Genomic DNA, 14,043 nt, shown 5'->3' with positions numbered 1-14,043 from the left:
TCGAAGGCCAGTAGTGCACAATAGCCAGGCTTTTCCTGTCTCCTACCTAAAACCAGCCCCCCTAAAACAACACACTAAAATCCCTTCCCAGGAGAGCGCATGCCTGACTGGGGCAAGCCTGTCCCAACCTCTCTCCTCCAAACACACCAGTAACAGAACAGAACAGAAGTTGCCCGGATTCCGTGGGGCTCCTGTTGCAGATCAACATCCCTTGTTCCTGCTTCCCTTTCCTGCTCAAATCTCTGTCCAAATGAAACAACACCGTGTTTCGTCTGTGTAGGTGTTGTTGACAGACCGAGCCATTGATATGATCTCTGCATGCATAAATTCTACACCGTGTGTTAAAGTAAAGCATCACGGGACTCAGAAGATATTGCAGGTGTTAGTTACTTTGAAAACAAAACGAACAAACCGTCAACTTTCAATTTGAGCTATATTTGTCAAACGAAAGCGAACCTGACTAACCGTGACAGGCTGTAGGCAGCGTGCAGTTCCACTCCTGGCCACCGGAGGCAGCAGGGCGCACTAGTGTCTTTGGTAACTCCACACTGGCAGCGCTGCTGTGCATACTTCCTGGTTACAGACAGAGGAAACAAGGAAATTTTCGAAATAATTCGAGAAATTGCTTTCTAAATATTTGTTGATTCTCCTGTAACTTTATACAGACGGCACAAATATAACAGGAAGTTTATCTATAATCGTTTTAAAATAGTCATGAACCGATGGTCACTTAGAAATGAATGACTGATGGAGAAAAGTGTGGACGTGGTATGTAAATAAACTTTTTTTAAAACCTCCTCAATTTGATATGAGAAAGTTTATAGACAGACAATGTTTACTTATGAGAAATGTTAATTGTTGTATCGAATAGCATGTTAAGTTAACTAAATTAAAAGCAGTGTACAATTATTAATATTTCTGGGGTGTATACTGTGTAATATGCATATGTGTTGTCACATGCATACTGATATTACTCTGATAAATTAAATGTTTGTTTTCAAGAGTGTTTAATTTCTGATTTTATTTTAAACTGAGCCCCTCAAAAAACATCTTCCCACACATTACCAATCAATTTGTTCTGTGAGTTGTGTAAAAATACTCAAAAGTGCTCCTGACAACACAACTGTTGCCATATGGCAGGAAAACCTAAAACACATTTGACAACTACACAGAATGTTTGTAATCAGCGCAGCAATTACAGATATGTCATTTTTAATGTTTTAAGGGAATCAGGTTAGTTGAACATGTCTGTAGACTAACAATAGATAAACGTGTTCAATTTGTTCCAGATGTCATTCTGTAATGATCTGCTTTCTTTAGCGTGAAAGGAAATCTTCTAGGCCTATATCAATCTAAATCTAGCATCTTTTGTATATTCCATAGTCTGTTTGGTATAGAGTTTACTAGAATACAATTTGTATTGATTATATAGATTTTATATGCTTTGATTTGTATTCATTACTGTATTCCAGAAGCTGTTTGCATGTTGTAAAGCATACAAAATAAATAAATAAGCTATTTAATTGTTTATTAATGGTTTATACATTGCCGTTTTGTATTAAGCTGGATATTCCTCTTCATACATAAAGCATAACACTAGCAAATGAGGACATTTAGAAAACAAGAATCTCGCATTCAGTAGCATTAAATATGATGCTGGTGTATTTGTTTTCTTCCGCGTCTCCACAGAGCGTCATAGTGGCCAGTTGAAGGACAGCTGCATCAAGCCACTTATCTCAATTAAACCTTAGGCCATTGTGGAAGCACCACACACACCCGTCTGGACATTAGAGATCTCAGCTGTCTGAGAGCCAAAATGACTGCGTCAAACTGGGGTCTGATCATGAATGTTGTAAACAGCATCGTGGGTGTGAGTGTCTTGACGATGCCCTTCTGCTTCAAACAGGTAAACACATGGTTAGAGCTTATGGGAACGTGTGCTGTGTTGTTTTGTGTGTCATATGTTGAAATCTGCAATATGGACTTGGAGTTGTTTATACATGACTTTTCTGGTTCATAATCTGTTAACTGAGTGAACGCAGTGAATTAGAAACTGATAAGCTGCCTTTTTAGTTTGTCCACTTTATTTTGTACAAGAATCAGTAAAAGCATGTAACATTTACTGGGGCTGGAATTTAAATGTATAGGACATCTGTGTTTCTCTCTTAATTTTTATAGCCATTTTTTCATTCTTTTTGCAGTGTGGAATCGTGTTGGGCACATTGTTGTTGTTCTTCTGTTCTTGGATGACCCACCAGTCCTGCATGTTTCTAGTCCACTCGGCCAGTAACACAAAACGCAGGACTTACGCTGGACTAGGTGAGAGTGACTGAAAGCAACAGAAACACTCAGAGGTTTCATCAATTTCCATCATCATGATAATGTTTAAAGCAGGGGTGGGGAACGTTGATCCTGGAGGGCCACTCTCCTGCAGAGTTTAGCTCCAACCCTAAAAAAACCCTGTAAAAAAATATACGTAATTGCATCCTGAAAACCTTGATTAGCTGGTTCAGGTGTGTTTGATTAGGGTTGGAGCTAAACTCTGCAGGGACACCGGCCCTCCAGGATCAACATTCCCCACCCCTGGTTTAAAGCATCCTCAGTGTGGATTACAGTGGAATAATTTATTATATTATTAATTAAATTAGGTAACTAGATTGCAGCATCTGTATTTTTCTCATTACGAGTAAGCAAAATAAAACAGAAAAGCCAAGAACCTATAACTCACTGCTAATGCAGACTAAAAGTAGTATTTGTGATATTAGTGTTGTTTTTAAAAAATTCTAATCAAGAGGAAAATTTACAGCCCTTTTTGTGAAAGTGGTAAAAAAATAATAATAATTTCACAAGAAGCCTTTTTCATTTCTCTCTCCCTTCCCAGCTTTTCATGCTTATGGAAAACCAGGCAAGGCACTTGTGGAATTAAGGTAAGATGACTGTGGAGATTCATCTTCAACCTCATGAATTAAATAAACTCTTTTTGCTTGTATTATCTACTTATATTTTCTCTCTGTTTTCAGCATGATTGGCCTCATGTTGGGGACGTGTATTGCTTTCTATGTCGTCATCGCAGATCTGGGTTCCAACTTCTTTGCTCAGCTGCTTGGGCTGGAGGTAAGATATAAGATTTTATGTTGTCACATGGCAAAAATTATGTTAACTCCTGTTGTTACTCCAACACATTTCTTCCAAATCAATTAATGATAAGCAATTCCTAAAACTGATCATTGCCCTTGTTCATTAACCTCCTGAAAGGATAAAATCAAAGACCGCTATCTTAAAAAAAAAAAGTGCTGAGCTGTGTGTCATGTAACCATAAAACTTTGATGAAAATGAACTGCTGTAAATATTTCTTACTGGCCACAAATCTGTATTTTCATTGTTACATGCAGCATCTTGTGCAAGATGAGCCATCTTTTTGTGAAACATTACCGATCACAAAAACATACAAGTCATAGTAGGGATTTTGTTTCTTGTAGTCTTGTTTTGGTTGCATAATCGTTTCTGAATATTTTACGTGTTTTCTGGAGAGAAAAAACAAAACAAAAAAAAACTTAAGGCGTCTTAGTAGCGGTGTGCGATATATATCGTCTGCGACAGGTGGGTAATAACGAGTTACATTTACTTCGTTACATTTACTTGAGTAAATTTTTTGGTTAACTAATACTTTTAGAATATATTTAAAGATGGGTACTTTTACTCTTACTCAAGTATATTTTTAGTGAAAAATCGGTACTTTTACTTCGTTACTGTGGGTGACACTCCTCTCGTTACTTTATCTTAATGCAATACAAGTTAAAAATGCTTCAATTTATTCCAAGCGTGCTGTCTACTTTTCTCTGGGCAATGAGCGATGCTCATTCGCGAATTATTCATTCTTTTGAGTAAATTCTGTTCAAAGGCTTGATCGGATCAAACCAGTGAATCGGTTCACGAATCAATTTGAATGATTCGGTCAGTTCCCTGCTGCACGCGCTGAGTCATCTGAAGCGGTTCTCACTCAGAGTAGTAACAGAAAACATCAGGAGCGTTGAGCGCAGCGGCGCGCGACCTGTTCCAGGAGGAATGTCTTTGCCTGGACACAGTTAATATTGATATTTTCACAATATTTATTTACTCCGTGTCAGAGGTTATATAATACATAATATACTTTGAAATCTAATTTAATTCAGCGATGCAAATCAGAATTTTCATTAGCTGTTACTCCAATTTTCAGAGTCATATGATCCTTCAGAAATCATTCTAATATATTGATTTGCATCACTGAAATAAATTACATAAAAAAAACATTAAAAATCTTTTGAACGCACACACACACTTTACATAAATTTTAGCGATATATCTAAATAAAAATAGACTATAGATATACAGTATATGATCCAAAGTAACTAGTAACTAACTACTTGAGTAGTTTTTTTATCCAATACTTTTTTACTCTTACTCAAGTAACTTTTCAGACTATTACTTTTACTTTTACTTGAGTAAATATTTTTATAAGTACTTTTACTTTTACTTGAGTACAGTGTTTGGGTACTCTACCCACCTCTGGTCTGCGATAATATCGTAATTGTTGTTTTAATGATATGTAATTTGACATTATCGAGTATTTTGCAAAAACAAAACACCTACGGAGTGCACGCACACATTACGTGATGAAGTCTAGACTAGAGCGCATGCGCATTTAGAATGTTCTTTCACTGCATGATGAATGATCACAAAATTCAAGATATGGGGGCAGAATATGTATGTATGTATCATTTCATATAGTTAAAAATCACATGAAGAGTGCCGATTTTTCTTCAAAAATAAGCATGATTACAAATGTGATATTGATTTTATACAACAGTTCAATAAACAATAAGTTAATATTAAGAGACTTACGTTTTAGACACCATATTTCCTGTTTTTGCTCCATTTCGCCAACAAAAATCATTCCAAACACAACCACACCACAGTTTTGCGTCTCTCAGCAACATGACGATGTTGTTTCGTTCCTGAATGAATCAACCGTTTAAAATAAATGATTCGGTTCAGTCGCAATAACTCACTTATTAACATTGACTTGCTGTCACCTACTGGCGATTTGAATTTCACATTCAAAGTATCTTTTCATTTTAAAATAATTTGAAATATCAGTATTCAATGTTTTGTCTTTAAAATATCAAAACATTATGCATTTGTAACTGCAGGTTAAAGCACTCCATGTCCCTCTGAGCTGCATTAAACAGTGTGTAAATACATCTAAATGCCACTTCAGATGCAACTTCTGCAAAGAGTAATTTTGTTGATACTGGTTTCATTTGTTTGGTAACTGCCTAAATGTCTTATTATTCTAATTGACTGATTAAATGTAACAATTTGACTCAAAAGATGCACACATTTAGAAAAAAAAATGGTTTTATTAAAGGTAAAATTGCCCATAAAAGGTAAAAATCTATTTAAACTTATATGAAAAGATACATTTTTATCACTGATGTGAACTGACCACACAAATTATGAAGGATATCAAAAACTGCAGCTGTCCACGGTAGTCAGATATCAGCACAATAACACACTTGGCAGAATATCGTCTGATTATCGTTATTGAAAAATCCCCAAAAATATTGAGATCTTTTTTTTTCAATATCGCACACCCCTACGTCTTAAATTAAATGCTGATGGTTAAATAAAAAATAAAAAAATACAGTTGACCAATGTTTTCTGTTTCGTATAGCTGTGTGTTATGTTGCTAAATATATATATATTACATACACAGTTTTGTTGCCCTGAATTGTCCAATAACTGCTTTTCCTTTTGCTCCCTCAGGTGACGCGTAGCTTCCGTATCGTGTTACTGATTGCTGTGTCGCTGTTCATTGTGCTACCGCTCAGTTTGCAAAGAAACATGATGTCCTCAATCCAGTCGTTTTCAGCCATGGCGCTTATCTTCTACACACTCTTCATGTTCACAGTGAGTCGTTCCCCTTTCCACAGATCCAAACTCCAACCCTGAAAAATGCATTATCAGATTCCATCAGCACACCCTCATTCAGGTGTAGGAATATATGTGTATGTGTAGACATATATTCATTATATTTGCCATTTGCATGAGAAAGTAATTTGATCTTTTAGAATTTTTTGAGTATATTAAATGATATAAAAATGTTTTGTAAAGCGTAAGAGTGCACTTCAAAATGACTTTCAAACTGTTCGTTATGGTTGCTTTAATGTTTTTCACTTTCATTTCAAGTCACTTCAATGATGCAGTGAATTAAGTATGTGTGGAATTCATTTATAGCATTTTTAAAAAAAAAATTAAATTTTCCAAATTATTTGTCCCTTTTGAAGAGTGTAATTGCCGGTTTTTTTTTTTTTTTTTTTTAAATACAGTGTGAATATGCATCACCATGGCAGCAGATTTTCAATGTTTCCTGCTCCAAATCTGTAAAAGCGTAAAAGTAAAGAGCAAGTTCTGAAAGAACTGAAGAGAACCGTTACAAAACATTCCGAAACCTTATACTGAGTTAGTGTTGTAAGCAGAGCTTTTAAATCAAGTTCGTACTTAAATTCAAGACTCAAAGTTGGTTTTTTTGTCCAGGTTATATACAGTGGGTTCAAAATGCTGAGATCATATTGAAAATCTTTTTTTATTTTTTTCTTCTTTTTTTATATGTAAAAATTTACGATTTTGAAAAATATAAAACAAACAATGAAGACATACTTTAGGTTCTGCACTATTTCTAGATCACTTATCATACAGCCAGTCAAGTGTTCCATTGCTGCAAAAGACTCTCTGGAACATTCTCAAATCTTGAGAACACATCTGATTTTATACAAACTTGTGAAGATTTCACTGAAACTATTATGCCGATAACATAATTAGTAATAAAATTGTAAAAAAAAAAAAAAAAAAAGTATATGTGTAGAATAGAATAGAATTATTTCTACTTGTAGTCCAGATATCTGGACTTAACATCTTAAAATATTTCAAGAGTCATTGACATTGAAGACATTAATATATTTTAGTGCGTTGCACTGGGTGCACAACCTATACAGTTTGTATACCTTATATCTAGCTCAATGGAGTATTTTTTCCCAACCCATTTCTTAGTTTAGCATTTTAACATCTAATTATGTTTTCCCTCTGCCCCCATCTGAACCGCTGCCCCGCCGCCCCGCCCCCATTCCTGATGCTGACTTCCGACCGACCATCTGACGCTCTGACTTGGCGACCTATAGATAGTGTTGTCCTCTCTGCGTTACGGAATAATCAGTGGCTCCTGGGTGGAGCAAGTGCATCTGTGGCGCTTCAAGGGTGTCATACAGTGTCTGCCAATTATCGCCACCACCTTCTGCTGCCACCCGTAAGTAATCTGCCCCAGAGAACGGACCATACCACTGCCATGGATTCAACTACATTACCCAAAATCCCCTTCCTCCTCTGTCCACCTTCATTCAATCCAAAGCTCTGTTTGTCGGTGCCATCCGGTTCAGGGTTTTTTTTTTGTGTGTGTGAGTGTGTGAGGTTAGTGCCTTGGTGGCAAAATTTATATGTGTTGTGTGTCATCACAGTTGTCTTGACTCTTTGGTAATACCGAGCGTCCTCTGATATGCTCCCGTTGGAATTAAACCCTACGACTGGGTAAGCAGATCTGATAGGGTTGGGATTGGTGGTGATTCTCATGGTTACACGGGCTGGCGCTCTTGATTTTGAAGGGAAAGTGGCAATGTACTGCAAATGTTTTCTGCAAACGTGTGCAGCAATCAGATTTTACCCTTCAAGATTTTACCCTTTTTTTTTCATACAACAGGAAAGTTTTGCTGTCCTGTAGAGATGAACTGGTGTTGAAAATTATGTGTGGAAGCTGATCAGTATGATTTGTTTTTCCTCCATTAGTTGAAAAAATTATTTCCTTTCTTTATCCCCTTGAAGGAGTAGTTCACTCAAAAATGAAAATTATATCATAATTTACTCGCTGTAATGTTGTTCTAAACCCATATGGCTTTCAAATCAGGCAGTAATTAACTCTCAGTAGTTTTTACACTAAGTTATCATATATAGTACCAATCAAAAGTTTGGGGTCAGTAAGGTTTTTTTTTTTTTATTAATACTTTTATTCAGCAAGAATGCATTAAATTGATCAAATGTGACAGTAACTTCAAATAGAGTATCTCTATTTAAAATGCTTTTTATAAACTTTCTATTCATCAAATATCCTCAAAAAAATTACAATTTACATAAGGAACAGTTTTCAAGACTGAAAATAAGAAATATTAACTTGAACCAAATCGACATATTTGAATTATTTCTGAAGAATCATGTGAGACTGAAGTGAATGGCTGCTGAAAATTCAGCTTTGTCATCACAGGAATAAATTACATTTCAAAATATATTCAAATAGAAAAGAGTTATTTTTAATTGTCATAATATTTTCGCTTTCATTGTATTTTTGATCAAATAAATGCAGCCTTTTTTTATAAGAATATCTTGCCTACCCAAATCTTTTGAATGGAAGTATGGGTCACTTTTATTATACTTTGATATCTTTGTCTTTTTATCTGAGTATTTGAGTGACCAGCACATTGTCCATAATGTGTTCCATGCTAAAATAAAGTCATGCACTTTTGGAATGACATGAAGGTGAGTAAAAGATGACAGAATTTAAATTTTAGGATGAACTATCCCTTTAAAAAGATTACAGGATCTCCATGCACTCTTCATTGTCAGTCTAAGGGTCTTATCACAGCATCATCACTGCCCCTCTCGTCATCCGCTTCCGCCCTCCACCCTGTCTTTATGGGATGATCTGTAACCCTCCTGCTCTCCCCTCCACCACAGATGGTGCTCTCCTCCTTCAAACACGGCCTCCTCACTGGCCAGTGGCTGAACAAGGTCATTTACGTTCGGTGGGACGGCGTCTTTCGCTGCATCCCTATCTGTGGCATGGCATTTGCCTGTCAGTCGTAAGTACTCCGCAATCCTTGCACCGCCTCTCTCCTCCTTTCTGCCGCCTGAATAAGGCCAGTTAGGCTTAATGTAGGGTTCCATTTTCATGGTGCAAAAGGACATCATGGCATTCCTTGAATTCAAGAGCCAATGCATCTAATACAAGTGTGTTTGCTCTGAGAAAATGGACCCTTTTGGTAGACTGATATATTCTGACCGTGCTCAGCTTACGTCATAACTATATTCTTTATCCAGTTGAGTGTGGCACTAACCTGCGTGTAATGTCTAACTTTTTGCCTTCCATGTATACTGTTTTTATCCTATTCTTAACACTAACTCTGTTTCTTAAAGGCGTAGTTGACCCAAAATTGAAAAATCTGTGATCATTTAATCACAGTCATGTCATTCTAAACCTGTATGGCATTCTTTCTTTTATGGAAGAAAAGATGGACTTAAAGTTTTTATTCACTGTTTGTCTTACTTCTGTCGTAGCTTTAAAATCTCTATTGCATATGTGCATATTGAAAACTTGCCATGTCAAAATGTGTTGGAAGAAATTCATACAGGTTTGGAATGACAGATGAGTGAATAATGACAAAATGAGTTTCTTTTACGAGTGAACTATTCCCAGCCATGAAAGGCCTCTTTCCTTTTTAACGTGTTTTGAATAGCTTGGGTTTTCTTAGCAATAATAGACTGACCCACAAGGTCGTCTTGATTTATTTCGTCGGTTGGCAGCTTGTCAGATCTGCATACAGTTGAAATATTAGTGCATTCTCATACAAGCATTAATGATTCATAAACAAGGAATGATGAGTTTTTGCAGCTTATCATAGTTCATCCATAAAGAGCTCACCGTGACCGGATCTTCCCCTGATGAATTCAACCACTGTGCACTGACACAGTCTTTATTTGTATTATATTGAAACTCTGATATGTTGTGGGAGTACCATAGACTAATGTTGAGCTCATAGTTAACATTGTTACAGGTCTTTGATACTGCTGGGAGACATTTGTCCAGTGTTTATCCACTTTGATAAGAATTCACATTCTTTTTCTCCATCTTGACCTTATTTCATGTTTCTTTTCTTTCCTTTTTGCTATCTCAAATATACTAACCATGCAAGGGGTTGGTAATCTCAGTGTTTACCTGGTTATGTAATCTCAAGTTTGGGCATGGAGAGTCATTGACTCATTTCTTTCTGTGAATCTTTCACAACATTGAAGCCATTCACCAGTGTCTATTGATCTTCCACTCCTAGTTCCTTCAGCTTTTCTTTTCTCTTTTTTTTAAGTTTCTTATTGTGCAAATCATTTCCACTCTAGTTTTACTATATCCATATCATATTACATAAAATCTCTACAATACACAAATGGTTATCATAGTTTTACGTAGTTGACATGTCTAATATGATCTTTCAAATTCTTGTTGTTGTAAACACTTAAACTAAATATATGCAGATATATTCATATAATCTTATAAACACATTCACATATTCCTTTTATTTTATATATAAAGGACCATGCAAAACTGGAAGAACGGAGTCGTGGCTGCTGAAAATGTATACATACATGTATATGTGTATGTATGTGTGTGTATCTTTGTTAAAGCTATTTGATAAAAAATACAGTGAAAACAGTAATATTATGAAATATTGTTACAAATTGGGGGGGGGGAACTTTTCTGTTTTAATATATTTTCATTTTCATTCATATTTTTATGTAATTTATTCATGTGACAACAAAGCTAAATTTTCAGCAGCCACGACTCCAGTCTTCCAGTTTTGCATGGTCCTTTAGCCATTTTAATATGCTGATTTGATGTTCAAGGAACATTTTTAATTATTATAAATGTTCATAAAATATTCTCAGACAAAAACATCAATTTGTGACAAAACTGATAACTTTTATCCATACAATTCTCTCAGATAAATATACATTGAAGGTTCCTTCTATTATTCTTAACATGGTGCTTGTGTTTGTGTCTGTCTGGATATTAATGTGTTTGGAAGTGAATAGAATTGAGGTGTCTGAGTGTGCAGATGCTAGCACAGATGTGTGTGTGTGTTTGAGAGTGAGGGTGTTGGGGTGGAGGAGGTGTCAGTGTTGGATTCTGGTGTGGATGAGGTAATGCGGCTCTTGAAGCTTACTGTAACTCCCCCTTTACACACACACACACACACACACTCTCTTTCTCTGAAGGGTGATGAGTGATATTTGGCTGTGGCTTCTTGGCCGGCATTGACATACAATGCCACTTACACCCCGATCATTAGAAGAGCGAGACGGCGCGACATGACCTCTGATCCGACCACAAACAGTTCCTGTCAGCGCCTACGTTTACCAATCCATTTACATTTATTACTTTAGTACATTTAGTACGAGCTCTATTTGATGCCAAATTGAATCTTTAAAGAAAAGTTGACCTGCTTGCTCTTTTGACTAAGAGAACAGATACTGTTCATTGAAGAGCAGCAATCTGGATCCACTGGCACCCTTATACGGCTCCTGCTTAATGTGAAAATTCCACTGTAATGTGTAAACACCATAATGGTGTTATTCCTATCGTAAAATTGTCATGTCAGCTTACACAGCATCAAGTCGCAGGTTCACAGCTTTAGGTGTTATGACGGAATCATTTTAGCAGTATTACAAAATAATTATTGTGTCAACACTTGGTAGAGGTGTAGAGAAAGTGCAGTGGGACTGTAGCATCTGATCTTCCCCTCCACACACACTGTAATTTCATCAGGAATAGGTTGTTAGGGTCTTTTCTCTACATTCATCAGGAATGACTTTTCTATGGTCCTTTCTTTCAGTCTTATGACACTGAATTCTATGTAATTATAGTTATGTGTCTGAATTCTATTTTGTATCCATGTCATGGCTGTAAAAGCTTTTGATTGGCTGTGTGGCTTCCATCTGCCGCCTCTTATTTCTCTCTCAGATTCAGATGCGTCAAAAAAGATGAAAGGTATTGTCAAAAAGCTTTTGGAAGGACTTGAAAGACTAAAACTTAAACAGAAGGAAATTATAAAAGCAGATTTGTAGTTTGTGAGGGAAATACCAAGGCTTGCAAGGCAGATAAATTCAGATTTTAGACTTTGATTCTGGGTAAATGGCGTCTCAACAAATGACTTGTTTTTTTTGTTAATTGTGTATGAGAATCAACCATTGGGTGACAAATGGTGTCAGTAAATAAGTGTTTCCTTGGAGAAAGAAAATGAGCATTTTTTTTAGCTGAATCCTACATTATGCCACATTCAGATCATAGACATTTTTGGATTCCTGGAGACAGTTGTAGAGATTTGTGCAATACATTATACAAATAAATGTTAGAATGCCAACTTCCATTACATTTTGAATGGCAAACATTCTATCAACGTATGACCATTCAAAAGTCAGTAAGATTCTTTAAATGTATTCAAATATAGTTGCTCAAAATACAGTAAAAACATGAATATTGTAAAATATTATTACAATTTAAAGTAACAGATTTTCTAATTTATTGTATTTTAAATGTACTTTATTAATTTGATGGAAAAGCCGAATGTTGTGCTCAAAAAACTTTCTTAATACTATCATTTTTGAAAACCGTTGTACTGCTCCACGTTTTTGGAAACCATGATACAGGTTTTTTTTCTCTGATAAATAGAAAAGAAAAAAATGGCATTTAAATCATTTGTAATGTTATAAATGTCTGTCACTTTTAAACAATTTAATGCATCCTTGCTAAATAAAAGTATTAGTCTCTTAAAAAATTTGAATGGTAGTCAGTGGGAGATTTTCAAACCTCAAACTAAGTTTGAATGGAAAATGAATGCTTGAGCAACATCAAAACTGTGCTGTGTTGCTGTGTTTTAATGAATATGTAAAAAATGAAAAAATAAATACACATAAAATGTAGAAGTCTACATAGACGTCCCTCTCTCTCTCCCTCTGCTCTGGTTTTTATTGCGAGTGAGTTCCAGCTACGAGACAGACTGGCCTTTGGTGTGAGATCAGGCGTTGGCTTAAAAAGCCCAGAATGTGGTACTGTATATCCTAATAAAAGCAGGAATGGGCTCCGACTGTGTCTACGAGAGCTGCGAGTGGGCTGAGAGCAAGAGAGCCCGAACAAAAGCCCATACTGCCAGGAAATTTTATAACATGCTAAAGTCTGACTAGCACTTGTCGCTAATATATAGCCGTTGTAAATTCCCCATTTAATGTTTTGCTGGCGTCTGGTTTTATTGGTTGTCCTGATGACAGACACAGATTTTTTTTCTGCTCTTTTTGTAGCTGTTTTTTGTTTCTCAGTGATACTGAACCCTTTATCAGTGCTCGTTTCATCCAATTCGACTCTCCCTCCTTCCCACCCTCCCTCCATTTTGTCTTTTGTGTGTCTGAAATGAGTGATGGCCTTTCTATATTAAATTCCTGCTTCTCTTGCTCTCTTGCATGTTTATGTCTCTAGAGCTCAAATGCACAGTTCAGTATGTCCTTATGCTAAATAATGATTATACTGTGACTGGTCAGTTTGAGTTAACCCATAAATAAGCATTTAAGTGAATTCACATAATGTTATATTTTGTGATAACGTTACTGTAAATCTGACATTGCACAAATTGTGCATCTGTTGTAATAATGTGTCCTTTAGTATTGTGATGCATAAAATGAATGCTTTGGGTTTAATGCAAGTCTGTAGACTTTATCTGTGACATGCTGTCGATTATAATATGTTGTCTTCTCATTTGTAAAAAAAACAGAGGAAAAATCATGTTTACTTTAAACATATTGGATCAGTCCATGTAAAATGGTTAGACCTGGTAACATTCACATGATATACACAAGGACACAAGAAATTAACCGTTTACAAAATGAAACATTCGCCCAATACAACCAAATGTTTATCCACCTAGAACCGTTGCCCCTCTGTTAAATAATAATTTAGACTTATTTACAGCTCAAATAACAAACATTTTTGAAAGACCGAATATAAATATTTAATCAAAAATGTTGATAACTGAACGATACATTTATAGCTGTAGTAATCGACAGTATGTCATAGTTTTAAGTTATATTAACCTACTTTAACGTATGCATCTTGAGCCTGATGTATATAAAAAGCTTTGTCTT

General features: G+C 35.8%; 1 protein-coding gene across 4 annotated transcripts in view; it reads left to right on the top strand.

Annotated features, from left to right (window-relative positions):
* The first annotated feature begins 527 nt into the window (after nucleotides 1-527).
* The window catches only part of slc38a10 (solute carrier family 38 member 10), a 30,195-nt gene continuing 16,679 nt past the window's right edge, over nucleotides 528-14,043 (top strand). The window contains exons 1-7 of one of the 4 annotated variants that reach the window (XM_058793169.1): nucleotides 528-768; nucleotides 1,690-1,906; nucleotides 2,202-2,319; nucleotides 2,882-2,927; nucleotides 3,021-3,114; nucleotides 5,806-5,949; nucleotides 8,818-8,942. In XM_058793169.1, the coding sequence (XP_058649152.1) occupies nucleotides 1,817-1,906; nucleotides 2,202-2,319; nucleotides 2,882-2,927; nucleotides 3,021-3,114; nucleotides 5,806-5,949; nucleotides 8,818-8,942 (617 nt within the window). In that variant the 5' untranslated portion in view covers nucleotides 528-768; nucleotides 1,690-1,816. Of the gene's footprint in view, nucleotides 769-1,689; nucleotides 1,907-2,201; nucleotides 2,320-2,881; nucleotides 2,928-3,020; nucleotides 3,115-5,805; nucleotides 5,950-5,992; nucleotides 7,343-8,817; nucleotides 8,943-14,043 lie in introns of those variants that run through there. The other 3 variants (XM_058793170.1, XM_058793171.1, XM_058793172.1) reach the window with 3 other exon arrangements.

This window comes from Onychostoma macrolepis, chromosome 12, assembly GCF_012432095.1.
Source record: "Onychostoma macrolepis isolate SWU-2019 chromosome 12, ASM1243209v1, whole genome shotgun sequence".
NCBI lineage: Eukaryota > Metazoa > Chordata > Actinopteri > Cypriniformes > Cyprinidae > Onychostoma > Onychostoma macrolepis.
Note: the sequence above shows the minus strand (reverse complement) of the source record. Positions and strands in the feature narration are given on the sequence as shown.